At 39.5% G+C, this 19,464-nt stretch overlaps 1 protein-coding gene across 5 annotated transcripts in view; it reads right to left on the bottom strand.

Annotated features, from left to right (window-relative positions):
* The window catches only part of LOC140480227 (testican-3-like), a 517,571-nt gene that overhangs the window by 228,136 nt on the left and 269,971 nt on the right, over positions 1-19,464 (bottom strand). For all 5 annotated transcript variants that reach the window (XM_072575112.1, XM_072575034.1, XM_072575285.1 and 2 more), the window contains one exon: positions 11,000-11,114. In XM_072575112.1, coding sequence (XP_072431213.1) covers positions 11,000-11,114 — 115 coding nt within the window. The remainder of the gene's footprint in view (positions 1-10,999; positions 11,115-19,464) is intronic.

The raw sequence follows: 19,464 nt of genomic DNA, 5'->3' as shown, positions 1-19,464 counted from the left end.
ATGCTCAACTAAACTCCAGCAGCCTAGTCTGCCAAACCATTCCTCCTGGGACAATACATTCATTCCATTATTAGTCTAGTAAACCTTCTTGGAATTGCTTCCATTGGTCCTTAAATAAGATGACCAATGCTGTACATCATGCTGCAGATATTGTCTCACCAGTGCCCTATATAACAGAAGTGTAATCACTTTTGCTCTTATAATATTCTATTAGCATTCCTAATTACTGTACCTACATACTAGACTTTCACAATCTATGCGCTAGAACACCCAGAGCTCTCTATATCCTATTATTTGGGTAATACTGTTGAGACCAAATGCAGACTGAGTGCTTGCCTTACAGAGCACTTCTATTCCGTCTGTAAGAATGGCTGATCTTCCACTCATTTGCCATTTCACAAAATACATTTTACTCCCATATTAACATTTCCATCTTGGGCCTGCTACGGTAGTCGAATGAAGCTCAATACAAACTGGAGGTACAACACCTCATTTTCTGGTTAGACACTTCAGAATCTCTAGGATGCAACGTTAAGTTCAACAATTTCAGAGCATGAGCTCTGTCCTCCATTTTGTTTGTGAAACACTCCCACCATGTCTTTATGTCTTGTTGGTTTAGCTCTTAGCAGAGCAGATTGACTTTCTCTTTTATTCATTTTTACCTATTTTACATTTCTATATCTCCCTTACCACACCTTAGTTTTTATGCTCTGGGCGCACACAACATCTGTTCTACTCACTCCTCCTCCTTTTTCAACAGCACAAAACCCACCATTTTCCAGCCCCTTCCAGTTCTGAAGAGTCAAATCGGAATCGAAATGTTAACTCTTTCTCTCTCGATAGATGCTGCCAGACCTGTTGAGTTTCTCTAGCACATTGATTTTAATAAGGTATTTTTGTTAAATGATGACTACCAAAACGGTCAATTTTACATTTTCACACTAAACTCCAATGAACATGCTGATAGATTGACTCCTGGTTCCAGAGGTTGCTGCTACATACGGACCCCAGAGGCAGCGGGAACAAAAGTAAAGGGGATTTAGCTGCAGAGTGGAAAATTTGATAACTGGGCAGGAACATGTCAAATGGTTTAATGAAGTGTGAAGTTAACCCACTGTTAGCAAGATTTTATTTTAAGCAGAATATGTTTTGAATGATGAGAGGCAGTGAAGTTTTACATTCAGAAAGAGTCAGATGTCATTGTACAAGAATAATAGCAATTCACAGAAATCGAACTTCACCAACACAAGGCATTGGTGATGCTACACCTGGAGTTGGTCTTACCACATTCTTGCCTGAGAAGTAACATAACGAGGATCATCAGACTGATTCCTGGGAATGAGAAGATCATCCTAAGAGGAGAGACAGATGACTAGATCTACATCCCGCGAAGAATGAAAGCTGATCTATTCGAAATGCATAAAACTCTTAAGGGGCTTGACATCATAGACGCTTGGAAAATGTTTCCCCTAGCAGGAGAATTATGAACTTCAGGTCATACTTTCATAGAAAGTGGTTAGCTATATAAGACTGACATCAGCAGAAATTCCTTCATTGCAAGTATTTGTGAATACCTGGCATTCTCTGCACCAAATTGTTGTGACAGATATTGTTATAATGACTATGAGGAGGATGGTAGGCATTGCTCCTTTAAGGTTCTAAATTGGCCTTCCACCAAGCCCATACAACATCATGTTGAAAGCACTACTCAGTTCTACTCAATTCAGATCTTTACACAATAGAGGTGAGGTTGATCAGTCATGAATCTGTTGAATGGCTTAGCCGATATAGAAAGCTAAATGGCTTGCTCCTGCTTATGGCGTTCCTGAAGTTCAGATTAAGGAACTGGCTGGCTGTCAGATGGATCAGCCTCTGGTAAGAGCCCAGAGGGGAGGAGAAGAGTGGAGGAGGGATTGCATGCTCAATATCAGGAGACCAGAGCTGAAGACAAGGCTGGAAATCAGATTTAATGCGAGCTGGGACATTAGTAAGATCAGAGAGGGCTGCTTGATGAGAGTTTGAAGGCCTGCAGGATCAGAGGTTAGGCAGAAGAATTGAAGACAAAAGGATGAGAGTTTAGAGGGCTTGGGGAAAACAGCAAATTTGATGTCTGAGCTTTAGCACCCGAATATATTGGAGATCAAATCTGAGAGACTGGGCTAAAGGTAATGCAAGATCAGTGGCTAGGGTTTGGCATTTGAAGATTTACATGTGAGAATGATGAAAGGGGAGGTAGGAGGTGATGCTATCGTCTCTTTCTCATGATATAGCAATGTTCCTACATTTCTTTCCCCAAAAAAATGTGAAGTGCACATTCCTCTACTCACTTGAGCCTAGTTTCTATCAATGCCAGTATATCATAACTCACACCATGACTTGTTACTATTATTCACTGATGATATATATCACAAACATGTTTTTAACCATGTGCACTCATGACATCCTGCTCAAACTAAGTCTGCCATGATTCCCTCATCTTATCCTCATTTCTAAAGTACTTCTCCTAAGTGTCTATCTTTTCCAGCCCTCTACCCAGCTTGTATCTCCTTTCCAATATACTCTCCTTGTGACCTCAATATTACATATAATTTGTTGTGGATAACTCATTACAGATTATCTTTAATTCAGCTATTTATTTAGAAATCTCTCAAACAATCAAATACTAGAACAACGTTTTAACCTTTATTGCGTGTAGCAACCAAAATAAGACCCCTCAAGAAAACAAGTATCAGCCTTACTACTCAACTTGGCTATCACCAATTAATGGTGGAATTTACTATGATTCCAACTAACAGCTTCTGTCTCTGGAAGTGTCCAAGATTTGATCTTTATGCAGTGGTGTTCTTCAAAGTTCTGTTGCTTGTTCTAGTGTTAGATTCTTATACAATTTTCTCTCTTTCAAGATTGTGGTGTGATATTATAGAAGATCGTTTAAATTCTTTCATTCTCAACACTAAATACTTTGAGAGACCTCAAATTTGTAGCTTGCCTTCTTAGCAGAAGTACATCCCCCATTCCTTGTTACATTTGGTGTTAACGGTCTGAAGCAGCCTGCCTGCAATTAACCCCTTCACTTCAGGCAGTTTTACTGCAAGCAGGTTAAATTACACATTTGTCACAGGGCAACAGGTTATCAAGCAGGTTTACCTCCTCTCACCCGGAAACAGCTTATGTTGCTTTGACTCTGTCTTCCCAGGGATGGTTAATTAGCATGTTGCTTTTAATTCTTTTATAACATTTTCTGCTTGCCCCTTTCATCTCAGGAAACAACTTATTTCAGAAAAAGTTATTGCTGATTCTTTCAACCCATGAAGTTATTAAAGTTTCCAAGTTTACTTTGTTACATGACGTTTATGAAACTGGAAGTGTTACTTGATTGAATGGAGAACGCACCAAGGGAGGAACTTGTAGGAGACATACCTGAGGCTAATGTGTTCCTAACAGTCTGTTGTAATTTAGCTCATACTCATGTACACTGTAAATAGTAATGAAGTAAATTCATATTATTTGCTGAACAAGACTTTTCTAGATAGTCCAGAAACATGGATTTCCCAATCCATAGTAGGATTTTACATAATACTTATCTATACCCACTTAATGCTCACTAAGATCTTGAAGGAACCCACCTAGAACATGGTGCAATGTGGGCCCCTGCCACAATATAGTGAGCAGTGGTGCCAGCATTATTCCTAAATGATACTAAGAAAAGTTAGAACCTACAGCTAAGTAAAAAAGGAACAAACACAACGAACCACCAGAAGCGTTCAAGAGAAATAGGTACTGATGACTGCTGAAGACAGCGAACCCCACAAGTCTTGTGACAAAAATTAATACAGATGAATATTTCAGACCTGACAGAAGAATTGCAGTAACAAAGACAGTTGTAGCTTCAAGGAAGAGGCAAAAACGAAAGCATGAGGTGGTTGTCAATGGGAGCAGTCCAGAGTTTGCTTTGAGCTGGTAAACCAAACATGCATGAAGTATTGCACGATGAATTAAACAACATTTTGACAACAAAAACAGGAAATCTTAAATGTTTCTTAAATTAGGCTGAAACTATTCCTATTTATAATGACCATACTCAACTCAGCAATGCAGTATCAAGAAGAAATCATCATTTGTCCATGGTTAATGACAAACCAGGCAAACTAGCCAAGAACAAGGTTTTCACAAAATTTGATGCAAAAAGCAGTTCTGGAAAGCCATTGAATGAGCAAGCAAGATTTCTTAGTCCATTCTAATTCCATTTGAAAGCTTTGTTTTTATAATGATTTGGAGATGCCCGTGTTAGACTGGGGGGTACAAAGTTAAAAATCATACAACACCAGGTTAAAGTCCAACAGGTTTAATTGGAAGCAACACTAGCTTTCAGATGATATTCTGATCCAATAGGAAACAGTGGAGAGCATAATCAGAGTGTGCATTGTCACACACAAGTGTGAATTCTCCAAAAACTCCATTTGTTTCTTGGGACATATTTTCAACAATAAAAGTATAATGACAGGACCTCAGAAGACTAATTGCAACACCAAAGTCAGTCCAGGATGTTTAAAGATTCTTGGGTATAGTGAATCTGTGGCAGAGCTTTTGCTAACCTAACAACCATTTCCAAGAATACCGTTGGACGGAGTAGCTGCTGCTTTGTCCTCTTTAGGGAGCATTCCATGCCATGATTGATGTCAGGTGCTGGCAAACTGAGTTGCATGAGGCATGGAGAGAGTGTTTGAAGTGGAGAGTGTGAATTGTAATGGACATACGTCAAGGAGACTCACCAAGAGTCAAAGGTTCACCAAAGAAAGGCGTAACAGTTATATATGATTATGAGTGGTGTAGCTACAAGTACTTGGGGTTTCAAATTCATAAGATTCATAGGCTACTCACACATGCATATGAAATAATCTGACAACCATATAACTATATGTCTCACTTCTGTGCCTGAAGCAGAACTTAAATTCCATAATAGAGGGCACTGACATGACTTTGTCATGCATCTTTATAATTCATTTCTTAATACTCCGCTGATAACATTCTGGAAAATCTGTGCTTCACTGTATTTAGAACTCTAAACAGGGTTTAGCCAGCATTCTATAACATTGTATTTTAAAAAAGCCAAATTCCATGAGTCTTTTTAACTCATTTGAAACAGGCACCTTAAAAGTCAGTGGTTTTGACAGAGACCAGCTGAGCAAGATTGTATGAGAAATCAGTTTCCTCAACATTTACATTTTATTTTATACTTGGAGAAAACAATGGAATTATGTTGAATGAATCACTACAGACTAAATTAATTAACAAGAGTATATTTTATAAACAAGATAACATAGATTAGATAGACAAATACATCTGAAAATGTAATAAAATTGAAGGAAGGAAGGAAGGAATGTTGAATTTTTGAGAAGCATTTTGAAAATATCCGTATAAGCAGTCAGATTGTGCATTTTTATACAGAATTTATATTAGATGAGGATATAAATGACAATGAGTATAATAACACCAAGTTCAGCAAACAGGAGATCATTATAGTTGGATTGATACTAATACATGAAAGACATAGAAAGATGGCACAATCACAAGAAGCTTTCAAACACTGTTGTTGTAGGTATATTTGATGGGATGCTAAATTTGTTTTGTTACTCATGAAATCACATTTGAAGAAACTGCACTGATCAAAAGAGGTGATTTCATTCACAATGTTTTCCGGCTATAGGCCATTCTCACACAAGATGATAATCAGGTGAAATGCTTTTGAGTGTATAGTTGGGAGTCAAAACAAAAGGGAAACACATGTTTTTAAAGGCCTCAGCTTGCTATAAAATAATTGCAGTGAATTCATTTCTTATGAATCTTTGTCGCTGTTAGTGTGTGGGCTGTCACAGCAGCCAATTTGCACACAGAATTCCACACATGGCAGAATTTGGAAAGAGATATCCAGTGTGCAGTGTTCTTCTCAATTAGACCTGTATCCACTCATCTGATTGCTGAATATTAACATACTGATTTAAAAATATAAGCAGAAATCAATACAGTTACCAAACAAGAAAATACACAAGTAAACACTGATATACACAAGTTAAAGTATCTATCAAAACTTTACAAGATCACTTCACTCAAAATTGACTAGAAAATAATGTTTGGGATCAGGATTTCCTTTTTAATGATCAGTATTGCCAAAACTTGTGTTTTACATCTTATGCTCAGAGAGCAGAAAAGGGAGAATTTAAAAAAAAAAAATGTTACTATATCGAACATAGAATAATACAGCGCAGTACAGGCCCTTCGGCCCTCAATGTTGCGCCGACCTGAAGCCCATCAAATGCCGTTAAAGTTGATGAGTCTACTACTGTTGCAGACAGGGCATTCCATGCCTTATTACTCTTGGGAGAAAAGAAACAACCTCTGACATCTATTCTGTATCTATCAACCCTTAGTTTAAAGCTCTGTCCTCTCATGCTAGCCATCACCACCCGAGAAAAAAGGCTCTCATTATTCACCCTACCCAATTCTCTGATTGTCTTGTATGCCTCCATTGAGTCACCTCTTAACCTTCTTCTCTCTAACAAAAACAGCCTCAAGTCCTGCAGCCTTTTCTCATAAGACCTTCCCTCCATACCAGGCAACATCCTGGTAAATCTATTCTGCAGTTGTTGAAAAGCGTGGTGCTGGAAAAGCGCAGCGCTGGAAAAGCGCAACAGGCCAGGCAGCATCCGAGGAGCAGGGGAATCGATGTTTCGGGCATAAGCCCTTATATTCTGCAACTTTTCCAATGCTTCCACACCCTTCCGATAATGTGGCAACCAGAACTGTACGCAATACTTCAAGTGCAGCCGCACCAGAGTTTTGTAGAGCTGCAACATGAACTCATGGCTCCAAAACTCCACCCCTCCACCAAAAAGATCTAACACATCGTACACCTTTGTAACAACCCTATCAGCCTGGGTGGCAATTTTCAGGGATCTACGTATATGGACACCAAGATCCCTCTGCTCATCCACACTACCATTAGCCCAGTACTCAGCATTCCTGTTACTCCTTCCAAAGTGAAATACCTCACTTCTCAGAATTAAACTCCATTTGCCACCTGTCAACCCAGTTCTGCAGCTTATCTATATCTCTCTGCAACCTGCAACATCCTTCGGCAATGTCCACAACTCCACCGTCTTTAGTGTCATCTGCAAATTTACTAAGCTATCCTTCTATGTCCTCATCCAGGTCATTTGAATAGCAGTGGATCCAAAACAGATCCTTGCAAAACACCACTAGTAACTGAACTCCAGAATGAACATTTCATATCAACCATCACCCTCTTATCTCCTTTCAGCTAGCCAAGTTCTGATCCGAACTGCTAAATGACCCTCAATCCCATGCCGCCACATTTTTTGCAATAGCCTACCATGGGGAACCTTATCAAACACTTTACTGAAATCCATATACACCACATCAACCACTTTACCCTCATCCACCTGTTTGGCCACATTCTCAAAGAACTCAATAAGGTTTGTGAGCACGATCTACCATTCACAAAACTGTGTTGATTATCCCTAATCAAATTATTCCTTTTTAGATGATTATAAATCCTCTATCTTATAATCCTTTCCAACATTTTACCCAGAACCAAAGTAAAGCTCACTGGTCTATAATTACCAGAGTTGTCTCTACTACCCTTCTTGAACAAGGGGACATTTGCTATCGTCCAGTCTTCTGGAATTATTCCTGTAGACAACAATGACTCTGTAAAGGCTCTGCAATCTCCTTCCTAGCTTCCCAGAGAATCCTAGAATAAATCCCATCTGGCCCGGGGGCTTATCTATTTTTACACTTTCCAGAATTGCTAACGTCTTCTTCTTATGAACCTCAATCCCATCTTGTTTAATAGCCTATACATAGCCTACATTATCTTGTTCAATTTTTTTTTTAAAAAGTGGACCTGTGCTGTATTTTAAATTGAAGGTTGCCGAATACAGATTGAGCAAGTTGATTGCTTCTAGAAATGTCCAGTAATTTCTAGAACAAAAGTAAACTCATTACTTCCTGGAATGTGACACTTTGTTTGATTTAGACAAATCCACCAAAACCAGTATAAAAGGGCTGTTGGGTGAAATGGCTACCTCAGCCAGTTCTGTACACAAGAGGTTATTAAAATTTACTATAGCCTGGCTTCATGTAAATGAGTCCAAGATTATCACAGAAAAGCCCAATGATTTCTGATGAGAGACCATCAAAACCACCTTGCTAGAGGTGTCTCGACCCAAAGACTCAACCACATGACTAGAACTGTTTTTTTAAAAAAATTATGTTTAATTACTTTTGTTCATTAGTCTGTGAGCAAGTCTGGAGAATAACAAGTTCCAGACTTAGCTAATTGCCTGTCTCTAATGTCAATATCACTCAAAGATCTGATTCCTTAAAAGGAAATCTGTGTAGTTCTCAAGAAATGAATTACCATTTTCTTGCAGCTTATAACTACCACATCTTGATCAACAACTTGTCCACGACTGAGCTCTTACAGAAGTAACGTTTGTGCATGGGAAACTGAAAAACAAAAGTCAACTGGACACCCTAATTCATGTGAACCAATCCTTATGTCATTGATTTTAAGTAATTCACTATTTCTCCTCTTTCCATTTTCTTTCTTTCTTAAGATACATATTTGTGAACATATGTTGCAAACCATTCCATCAGGTTGTAAATGCAGTACTAAAACCTGCTTTGTTTTAATCATTTGAATCACTTCACGGTTTAAAAAGGGAGTAAGGCAAAAGACAGAAAATTACAGACCGATTAGCCCAACCTAGGTCATGGGTAAGATGTTGGAATCCATTGTGGGGAATGTTGAGATTTCTGAATAGATCTATGATAAAATAGGGCAAGGTCAGCATGGTTTCATCAAGGGGAGGTTATGCCTGACAAATCTGCAAGAATTCTTTGAGTAAGTACCGAGCAGGTTAGATCAAGGAGAGCCAATGGATGTCATCTACCTAGACTTCAGGTAGGCCTTTGACAAGGTGTTACACAGGAGGCTGCTGGGTAAGATAAGGGCCCATGGAGTCAGAGGCAAGGCACTAGCATGAATAGAAGCTTGGCTGTCTGTCAGAAAGCAGAGTGGGAATAAAAGGGTCCTTCTCAGGATGGTAGCCGGTGACAAGTGGTGTTCCGCAAGGCTCAGTGTTGGGACCACAACTTTTCACTTTAAACATTAACGATCTCAATGAAGGAACTGAAGACATTCTGGTTAAGTTTTCAGACAATACAAAGATAGGTAGAGGGACAGGTATCATTGAGGAGGCAGGGAGGCTGCAGAAGGATTTGGACAGGTTAGGAGAGTGGGCAAAGAATGGCAGATGGAGTACAACATGGGAAAGTGTGAGGTTATGCACATTGGTAGGAAGAATATAGACATGGATTATTTTCTAAATGGGGAGAAAATTCAGAAGTCTGAAGAACAAAGAGAAATGGGAGTTCTAATCCAGGATTCTCTCAAGGTAAACTTGCAGGGTGAGTCAGTAGTTAGGAAGGCAAATGCAATTACGGCATTTATTTTGAGAGGACTCGAACGTACAAACAGGTAAGTACCTCAGACTCTAGAAGGCTCCGATCAGGCCACATTTGGAGTATTGTTTGCAGTTTTGGGCCCCATATCTTAGGAAGGATGTACTGGCTCTGGAGTGCGTTCAGAGGATGTTCATGAGAATGGTCCCACGAATGTAAAGCTTAACGTATGAGGAACATTTGAGGACACTGGGTTTATCCTCGATGGAGTTTAGAAGGATGAGGGGGAGCTAACTGACACATACAGAATACTGAATGGCTTGGATACAGTAGATGTTAAGAAGATGTTTCTATTCGTAGGGGAGTCTGGGACCTGAGGGCATAGCCTTAGAGTAAAGGGAAGACCATTTAGAATGAAGGTAAGGAGAAACCTCTTCAACAAGAGAGTAGTAAATCTGTGAAATTTATTGCCACAGAAGGCTGTTGAGGCCAGGTCACTGAATGTATTTAAGACTGAGATAGGTAAGTTCTTGAGCATCAAGGGGATCAAAGGTTACAGGCAGTAAGTGGAAGAATAGGACTGAGAAACTTATCAGCCATGATTGAATGGCGGAGCAGACACGATGGGCTGAATGGCCTAAATTTTGCTCCTACGTTTTATGGTCTTAAAATTTTTCGATCGGTAAATTTTAAGTGAGACCTCAAAAACAGGGTTGAGAAATACATATCACCACCGAGCTTTTTTTAAAAAAAGCACAAGAATAAGGAAAATCAAAAGCACCTGTTTTATGGACAGGAGAGGATAACAGCAAAAGTAATATGCCCCCTTCCTCCTTTCAGAGACACTAAGTCATTTACTCAGGTCAGAAACACTATCAGCTGTGCTTGCTATCAGACAAAACTGTCACCCAGACATTATGATTATTCTGCAAAATTGCCAACACTGTCCACACAAAAAGTGGATTATGTAATACAATATGAATCATGTTCTTTTTTTATTTTGTCACATCATTTCGATCAATCCGATGTCAGTTCAATAGATCATATAGGAAGTATGGTTCTGTGTAATGCTACATTTACTCCTTAAAGTTTGTCTAAACAATTATGTTTCTGAAATACTGTAGCAGAGGATTTCTAAAGATCACCCATGAATTTTTTGCAAGAAAGTGTTGAAACCCATTAAAATAGTAAAAATAAATAATGAACCTTTATGGAACATTAATGATTTTGCATATATTTAGGCATTTATTTGAATCTTTGAAAATTAAACAAAACATACTTGACTTGCACAAAAAATAACATTTTTGATACTTCATTAACATTGAGGGAATGTTACTCAATCTGCCTTTAATGAGCATAAGACACATGAACAATATTTCATTTAAACTTGTGAAAGATTTACAGAACAGTCCAGCTTCAACCATGTGAAAGCCACTAACATCAAATAATTCAGGTAAAAAACATTGAAAATGTGTCAGGTGAAGTATTTTAAAATTAGAACAAAGCATTTTACCTGTGTGTTAGCCGTCTATGGCTAATGCAGACCACTCTATGGTTATCTTGTGCGATGCATACTTTGTGTCTACTGCATTTCACATTTAGGCATGGATCTTTTGTAGAATCGAGCCCTACAGAATAGTTGGAAAAATAAACCAGTGTTATCCAAAAATAGGTTTCATTTTACTCCCACATAACAACCACAATAAATAATACAAACCAAATAAGAGCTCAAGAAACCAGTCATTCTATCAAGACCAAAAAGTAAAATAATGGTAACACTTATTTCAAATATTTTAAACAGTGGAGTACTGTGCCAGAATTATTGTTGGAGACAGTTCAATGAACAGGTTTTAAAATTAATCAAATAATTGCTGTCCAAAAAAGACTATTCTCAAATAGGAAGAGGGTATACGTGAGTAGGTGGTTCATGCATAGAAACACACTGATATTCAATGTGCCAAGTGGCTGTTTCCTGTACTGTAATATTCAGATATATAGATAAAACAATGTGCGTTAATGCTCCTGTACTTAAAAAATATCAGCAAATAACTAAAATGTCAGAAATTCTTTTTTCACGGAGGGAACCATGTGGGAAGGGAAATTGTGGTTAAAGATGCCCTCCAACGCATCTCGTCTACATCCCGCAGCTCCGCCCTCAGACCCCACCCCTCCAACCGTAACAAGGACAGAACACCCCTGGTGCTCACCTTCCACCCTACCAACCTTCGCATAAACCAAATCATCCACCAACATTTCCGCCACCTCCAAACAGACCCCACTACCAGGGATATATTTCCCTCCCCACCCCCTTCCGTCTTCCGCAAAGACCGTTCCCTCCGTGAATACCTGATCAGGTCCACGCCCCTAAACAACCCACCCTCCAACCTGGCACTTTCCCCTGCCACCGCAGGAACTGTAAAACCTGCGCCCACACCTCCTCCCTCACCTCTATCCAAGGCCCTAAAGGAGCCTTCCACATCCATCAAAGTTTTACTTGCACATCCACTAATATCATTTATTGTATCCGTTGCTCCCGATGCGGTCTCCTCTACATTGGGGAGACTGGGCGCCTCCTAGCAGAGCGCTTTAGGGAACATCTCCGGGACACCCGCACCAATCAACCACACCGCCCCGTAGCCCAATATTTCAACTTCCCCCTCCCACTCTGCCGAGGACATGGAGGTCCTGGGCCTCCTTCACCGTGGCTCCCTCACCACCAGACGCCTGGAGGAAGAACGCCTCATCTTCCGCCTCGGAACATTTCAACCCCAGGGCATCAATGTGGACTTCAACAGCTTCCTCATTTCCCCTTCCCCCACCTCACCCTAGTTCTAAACTTCCAGCTCAGTAACTGTCCCCATGACTTGTCTGGACTTGTCCTACCTGACTATCTTTTTTTCCACCTATCCACTCCACCCTCTCCTCCTTGACCTATCACCTTCATCCCCTCCCCCACTCACCCATTGTACTCTATGCTACTTTCTCCCCACCCCCACCCTCCTCTAGCTTATCTCTCCATGCTTCAGACTCACTGCCTTTATTCCTGATGAAGGGCTTTTGCCTGAAACGTCGATTTCAAAGCTACTTGGATGCTGCCTGAACTGCTGTGCTCTTCCAGCACCACTAATCCACAATTACCACTTATGGACCTCACGTAGACCTCATGACCAGTTCCACTACAAGGGTAATGGTTGGAAATAAACGGTGAAGTAGTGCGGGTGGTTACCTCCTTAAGGGAGGTTCCTCTGAGCCCACAGGGTCATTCTTCATATGTCTCCACAAGATGTTTTCACCTGGTTTCCTGCATTTCCCTCTCCCTGGATCCTATGATCCCTCTACAACCACAATGCAGTGATATAATTTGAGGCCTAATGTCAATGCTCTTCCCTCCTGGAGAATGTGTTTAGTCACAGCAGCCACTATTTGCTGTTGTTTGTGCTGCCATCCATGTTTTCAAATTAAGTGGATTCTATATGGGTTACATGATCTGGTATATTCAAGTAGGGCATCCTTCTGGTCTAACAAAAATAGTCTTAAGAGTAAGGAAGAACTAGTTTATTGCATCTCCGAAAATACTTACAGGTTATAGTAACAATCTCTACATTACTACAAAGACTGCAGGAAGAATGTGGACTTGGGTCTCTCCCTCAAGAGAAACTACTTTATTCTTCTACCAGGTTCTCATGGCAGTGGGTCACACTCCTCCAGGTATTAACCCCTTCAGATCCTTCCAGATTCATATTCAGCACTTATAGTTAATTTGGCAGTAGATCTGGAGGTGGGAACTAGTGTGTTTTAGGAGAAGTCCCAATTTTACTTTATTAAGGCAACACATATCATATGAAACCGAGCTGCACCATACTGATAAAGTTTACTTAGCATCAAAAGATGTTTCAACTGGGTTCTGTGGAGGTGATATGGGTAGGGAGCATGGAATATGTCCCTCTGTAACATTTACCCTAGTGCATCTGCAAAGCAAGGTACATTTGCCCAAGGCAACAAATTAAAGCATTCAAAGATTAGCAATCATCACAAATAATGTCCATTAGATTTGAACCTGTGTGTCATTTACATGAGTACTACTGGTGAAGTACTAGAGTACCATGAGTACCAAAATTCAAGCACAAGTCACTGCAATACTGCTCTTAACTGTATGAAGGAATAAGAATTCCAAGTAGGAATATTATTTACACCTTTACTAAACATCTTTACTAGTTGGGACAAAAAATACAAAACTTTCAATTTAAAGCTGATTTGTTGTAACTATAGTGGTGCATATAGTTTTACAAAGAATTTGTAATTGAGCAACAGCTCAAAATGCATGTTCTGAGCAAGGTTATGTTTCTATAGTATATATGGTATATATTCATATTTATGCCTGTATGCACACTATTTGATTGAACAGACTGACAGCAACAAAAAAGAAACCAGAGAATATTGGCATCTTTCCTTTATTGTGACATTTACCTTCCAATACAATAAAGCCCAGATGAAAATGTTAAGACCATAAGAAAGATGAGCATTTAGCATCTCAAGCATCTACCAGTACCTGATCCAATTGTGGCCTCAACTCCACTCATGCCCTCATAACCCTCAACTCCCTTATTATAGATCCAACATTTGTCTTAACTCAGCCCTTAGTATATGCTCAAATATCCACTGCTCTCTAGGACAAAGGATTTGAAGAAATATTGATTAACTGAAAGAAGAACTTCCTCCTCTTCAAAACCTTAAATGGGAAACCCTTTATTCATAAACTGTGGCCTAAGTTCTAGGATCCCCCAGGAGGGGAAATATTCTCTCTGCTTCCAACCCACTCAAACCTCATCCAATTTTTTATGTTTCAATAAGAGCGCAAAGAACTAAAGTAGGAAGTAGGTAAGAAAAAGAATGCAATGATTGGCAGGAGAACACTGAAGTCCTGTACAGTTACAATGGGAACAAGAAATTAGACCAAATACAATATCAAAACAAAATTGAGCCAAAAGCAGAATACGCTATTGGAAGTCAGGAGATAGAAGATCCAAATGGTTCCTTGAGGGGGTTAGTCCAGCAACAAACTACCATCTGCCCTGAAAGCAAACACAACCAATGTTTAACCAAACTCTGACAGCTTCAGTCGCAAATTGGCTGTCAGTGGTGACTGCCATCTTGGTTTCAAGAACAGGTGGCCTCCAACCTTGGTTGGAGGTGTAACAGAGAGCACTCTTCCATGCAACAAGGAAATCCCATTATGATGCCTTAAACCAGAGCAACAAGATGGACGAAGGTCAAGACTGAAGGAGAAAGGGGAAAGAATAACAGAGTCATCACCTTCCCCTAACAAACATCAGCAAAGAAGTCAAAACCATAGAGGTCCTTTTCACCCATTAAGGTAAGGGCTCTGAAAGTGAAGCAAAATGTTTCATTACTATGACATATATGGTACAGTGATTGCATATATACAGTGATTACAGTATGTGCAGACCAGATTTGTTGGATGTGAAGTAATACATAGAAATGTGGGCTGAACCTGCAATGAAGAATGGTTTTCAGACATGCATAATGAGGCTTTGGCTGACAGCCTGGACCTTTATATATAAGATTGTGAGTAACTTTGTTTACAACGGTCCAGAAAAATGTTCACATATTTGAATGACAACTCCATGAGGTGAAAGTAAATGATCTCTTCACCAATATCTCATTGTTTACTTGTACAAGATTAAGAGGCACCAAGTGGTTAAAAAGCAAGAGTGTGTGGGTGTCATGTTCCCATATCTAGACTCCTCTAAGCTGTCATGAATCACTAGTCTTGGAAAACAGGCTGGATTCCATGAAAATTACAGGGTGACCTCAAAATCCTTACCCCCACTAAGGAGCCATTCTAGTTGGAAGTGCAAACTGCTATGGTGCACCAACAAGAACATTTGGTGTGCCAGGTGTGGAAGCAGGAATCCCAGAATCAGACTCCTCTCTCAAATTTTAACATGTCTCTTGAGTCCTTCTAGGTGTCTACATAGATCTACAAAATGATTACAGCATAGAAGAATGCCATTTAGCCTTTTAAGTTCTCTTAAAGAGTAGCCCCACTGCACTGTATCTATTTCCAATACGTACTCACATCCATCTATTTTGAATGTATGATCAAACATGAACTGCTTTTCGCAGGTTGCCTATTTGAGATCATGACCACACTGCTCAAGAGTATTTCTCATGATGCCTTTAGTTCTTTTGCTAGTCACCATGTTTCTTTCCTCTGGTTCTCAGTCCTTCTGTCAATGGAAATAGTGTTCTTTCTTTTTCTGCATAGAGCTCGACATCATGAGGGTATCTATCAAAACCTTTCTTAACTGTGTTCAGCACAACAACCTTAACCTCTCCAACCTACCAACACAAGAGAAATCCCTCATTCCTGAAACTATACCAGTAAATCTCTTTTATACTGCTATTAGACCTTCACATCTTACCTTAGGTGCACTATCCAGAATTGGACAAAGTATTACAACTATCATTCTGCAGAAATTTAATGTAACTTTCTTGCTTTCATCTCATGCCCTTGTTTATAAATCCAAGGATTGTATGCCTTTCTTAATATTTTCTACCTGGTCCCTTCAATGACCTGTGTACATATACCAGCACTATTCCAGTCTTTGTTCTTGCACTCCCTTAAAACTGTACCCATCTATCTTATACTTTCTCCTCTCATTTATCCTATCAAAATACATCTTCCCACTTGTGTGTTTACCCTCTTTTGCCACATGATCATCCATTCTACCAACTGTCCAAGCCCGTGAAACATATCACTATCCTCCATTTGCACTACAATTCCAATGGGGTGTGATGTGTAAATATGTAATGGTATCCTGTACACCTCAGCTCAAGTAATCAATTACTATCATGAAAAGCAGTGGCCCCAAAACTGCCCTATGGGAAACACCATTATTAATCATAAAGCTAAACATTATTAACAAAACTCAAAGTTGCCAGTTAAGCTTATGCTTCACTGAACATTTTTTTTGTGTGTGGACTTACTCTGTTGCTGAGCTACATTAAGCTCCGTGACCAAGAAAAGCAACAAGGTGGCCAAAAATAGATTTATTATTGAGCAATGAAACTGGGGGTGTACTGGGTGCTTATTGCTTATTATTTGGTTGAGTTTTAGTGGAATAATCAAAAATAGTGTAAAGTTTAGATCTAACTACCCTAAGGAATAAGACTCTAGAATCAATCAAGACACCCTCCAAAGCTTCAGAAATGTGCAATGTCCTATATGTTACACCAGATTGTCAGACGTTGCTGCCTGTATAAAATTTAGTTTTGCTTTGTTTAGCTTTGCTATGATCCCAGCTGACAGTAATACTGGATATGTTGGAATACTGAAGGGAACTCGATAAGCCATATGTTTAGTTTTTGCAGTTGGTGACTGTGATGTTTAGTTACTAAAACCTTTGCAAATGACGCTCCAAATGTTCTTAAACAAAAGGATGTACGTATTTTTTGTTTACACAAGAGGATTAAAAAAAGATTTGATATACATAGCAAAAAGATCTTAATAAAACAAATTTCAATTGTTTCCCAAACCTTTACAATCCTTTCACAGATACCAAATTCCAGAGTCATTCCTATTTTTGAAACTAAAAGTTAGGTGTTTACATAACTGGCTCTTCCAACTTTCTATTCATTGGGCTGTAGAAACATTTTGATGATTCCTTTCTGAATCCAACAGCATGAACCTTTCATAATCCTGATGGCCTTGAACAACTTGAAGATTTCTATCCAAGCTCTCGGTGTTGTGTTTTATCTCACATGAGATATACCTCAAAGGGACATGCCTACAATGTTATTATCGTATAATGGCATGGGATCCCAGGATATGAAGCTCTGAGCCTCCATGTTACGGTATTGCTGCAGCATGGCATGCTGACAGAAGTGTGCTACAGTAGATCCAAATTGCTTAGAATGAGCAGAGACACACACACGCCTCTGATTGTAATGCTAAATATAGTAGGAACAGTGATAAATGTTCCTTAAACTTTTCAGTATTTCATGGCCCATGTCTACTCCTTATGTTATGGAAACTAACATAAGTATCACAGCATGAAAATGGCAAATCATCAGGACACCATGCCACATCACAGCACTCCTGGTTTAGAAGCTCTACAAACTAAACACATGCTATGGTGACTGCTTCTCCTGAATTAACAGTGTTATTATTCTTCGAGGCGAAATGGTTTTTCCTTCTGCATTGAACTTTTGCTTCTACTGAACTAAGACCTTGAACCTTCTGGTCTGAAGTAAAAAGCTAAATTAATGACTTTCTGATCTGTTGTAAAGTTAGCAATTAAATGCAGTACGCCCACTAACCCTACAGAGGTTCTGACAGGTATTTGACTGCAGTCATCTGCATTCTTAGGATTGATGCACTTTCGCCATCATTAGTTGACTTGCTGACTGGTTTAGAAATATATACTTTCACAGAACTGGCCTGCAATTACCAGTCTTTATTTTGAAATCAGCTGCCAGTGGTACCTCTATGAATGAGATGAGTATGTTACCATGTGCAAAATTGCACTTTATATGCAGAAGCTTAAGTAATTGAACTGAATGCCTAGGCAACAAATTAATTTCCCAAAAGCTTTTGATGGAATTTCACTTAACATCTTTGTGACCAGAAGTAAAATTTGGTTTGAAAGATTGTTCCTGCATGGAGAGAGAGGTGATTGTAGAATAAAAAGTGTTTTCATATTGACCGGTAAATAGATAATCATAGAATCCCTAAAATATGGAAAGCAGCCGTTCAGCCCATTGAGCCTGCACTAACCCTCCAAAGAGCATCCCACCCAGAGCCAGCTCCCATCCCCATCCTATCCCTATAAGTGGATTCATTTGCCTACTAATGCTGGGCTTTCGGGTCCTTTCTGACTAAGATGCCGGTCTACTCACTTACAAAAATCTTTCAAATACCCCCACTATTTTGGTGAGCAGTCCTATTTCAAGATGCTTTATAGTAAACAAGTACTTTATTTTATCTCCAGTGGTCCAGGTAGGGATCTTAGCAATATTTATCCCACCAAAACACAGGTAGTACTCTTCCATTTAGGTTGATCACATGAATAATATGCACCACATATTCACATTAATTGATTTCACAGCCTAGACGTAACATGTATCTTGCACATTGATATTTGCAGTAAGACTGATGGTCTATAATCAGGAAATACCACTCTATGAAATGTGATAGTTTTATACATTGTTTGATTGTAAAGAAAAGTAACTGCAAATAAATGCAAGTAATATTCTGGCAATTCCTTCATCCTTAGTGATGGAAGAGCCCAACAGATCAGTGCAAAAGATAAGGCTGAAGCATTCATAACAACCTTCAGCGAGAAGTGACAAGTAGGTGATGCATTTTAGCTTCTTCCAATGGTTCCCACCATCGCAGATACCAGTCTTCAGCCAAATTGATTCACTCTGTGTGACATGAAGAAATGGCTGGAGGCACTGGATATTGTAAAGGCTATGCATCCTGACAACATTACAGCAATTGGACTGAAGACCAGAACTTGCCACTCCCTAAGATAAGTTCTCTTAGAACAGCTACAAAACTGACACTTATTCTACAATGTGGAAAATTGCCCAGATATGCATTGCAAATAAAAATGTTCAAATCCAACCCAGCCAGTTACCACCCCATCAGTCTACTCTTGATCATTAGTAAAGTGCTGAAAAATGTCATTAATAGTGCTATCAAGCAGCACCTGTTTAGCAACAACTTGCTCAGTGATGGCCAGTTTGGGTTCTGCCAGGCCTACTCAACTCCTGAACTCATTACAGCCTTGGCTCAAACATGGACAAATGAGCTGAATTCCAAAGGGTGATGTGAGAGTGACTGCCCTTGAAATCAAGCCCCATTGAACTAAGTGTGGCATTAAAGAGCCTCAGCAAAACTTGAATCAATGAGAATTGGGGTGTGGGGGTGGAACTCGCTACTGGTTGGGG

The sequence above is a fragment of the Chiloscyllium punctatum genome, chromosome 1, assembly GCF_047496795.1.
Source record: "Chiloscyllium punctatum isolate Juve2018m chromosome 1, sChiPun1.3, whole genome shotgun sequence".
Lineage (NCBI taxonomy): Eukaryota > Metazoa > Chordata > Chondrichthyes > Orectolobiformes > Hemiscylliidae > Chiloscyllium > Chiloscyllium punctatum.
This window is presented reverse-complemented; position numbering and strand designations above follow the sequence as displayed.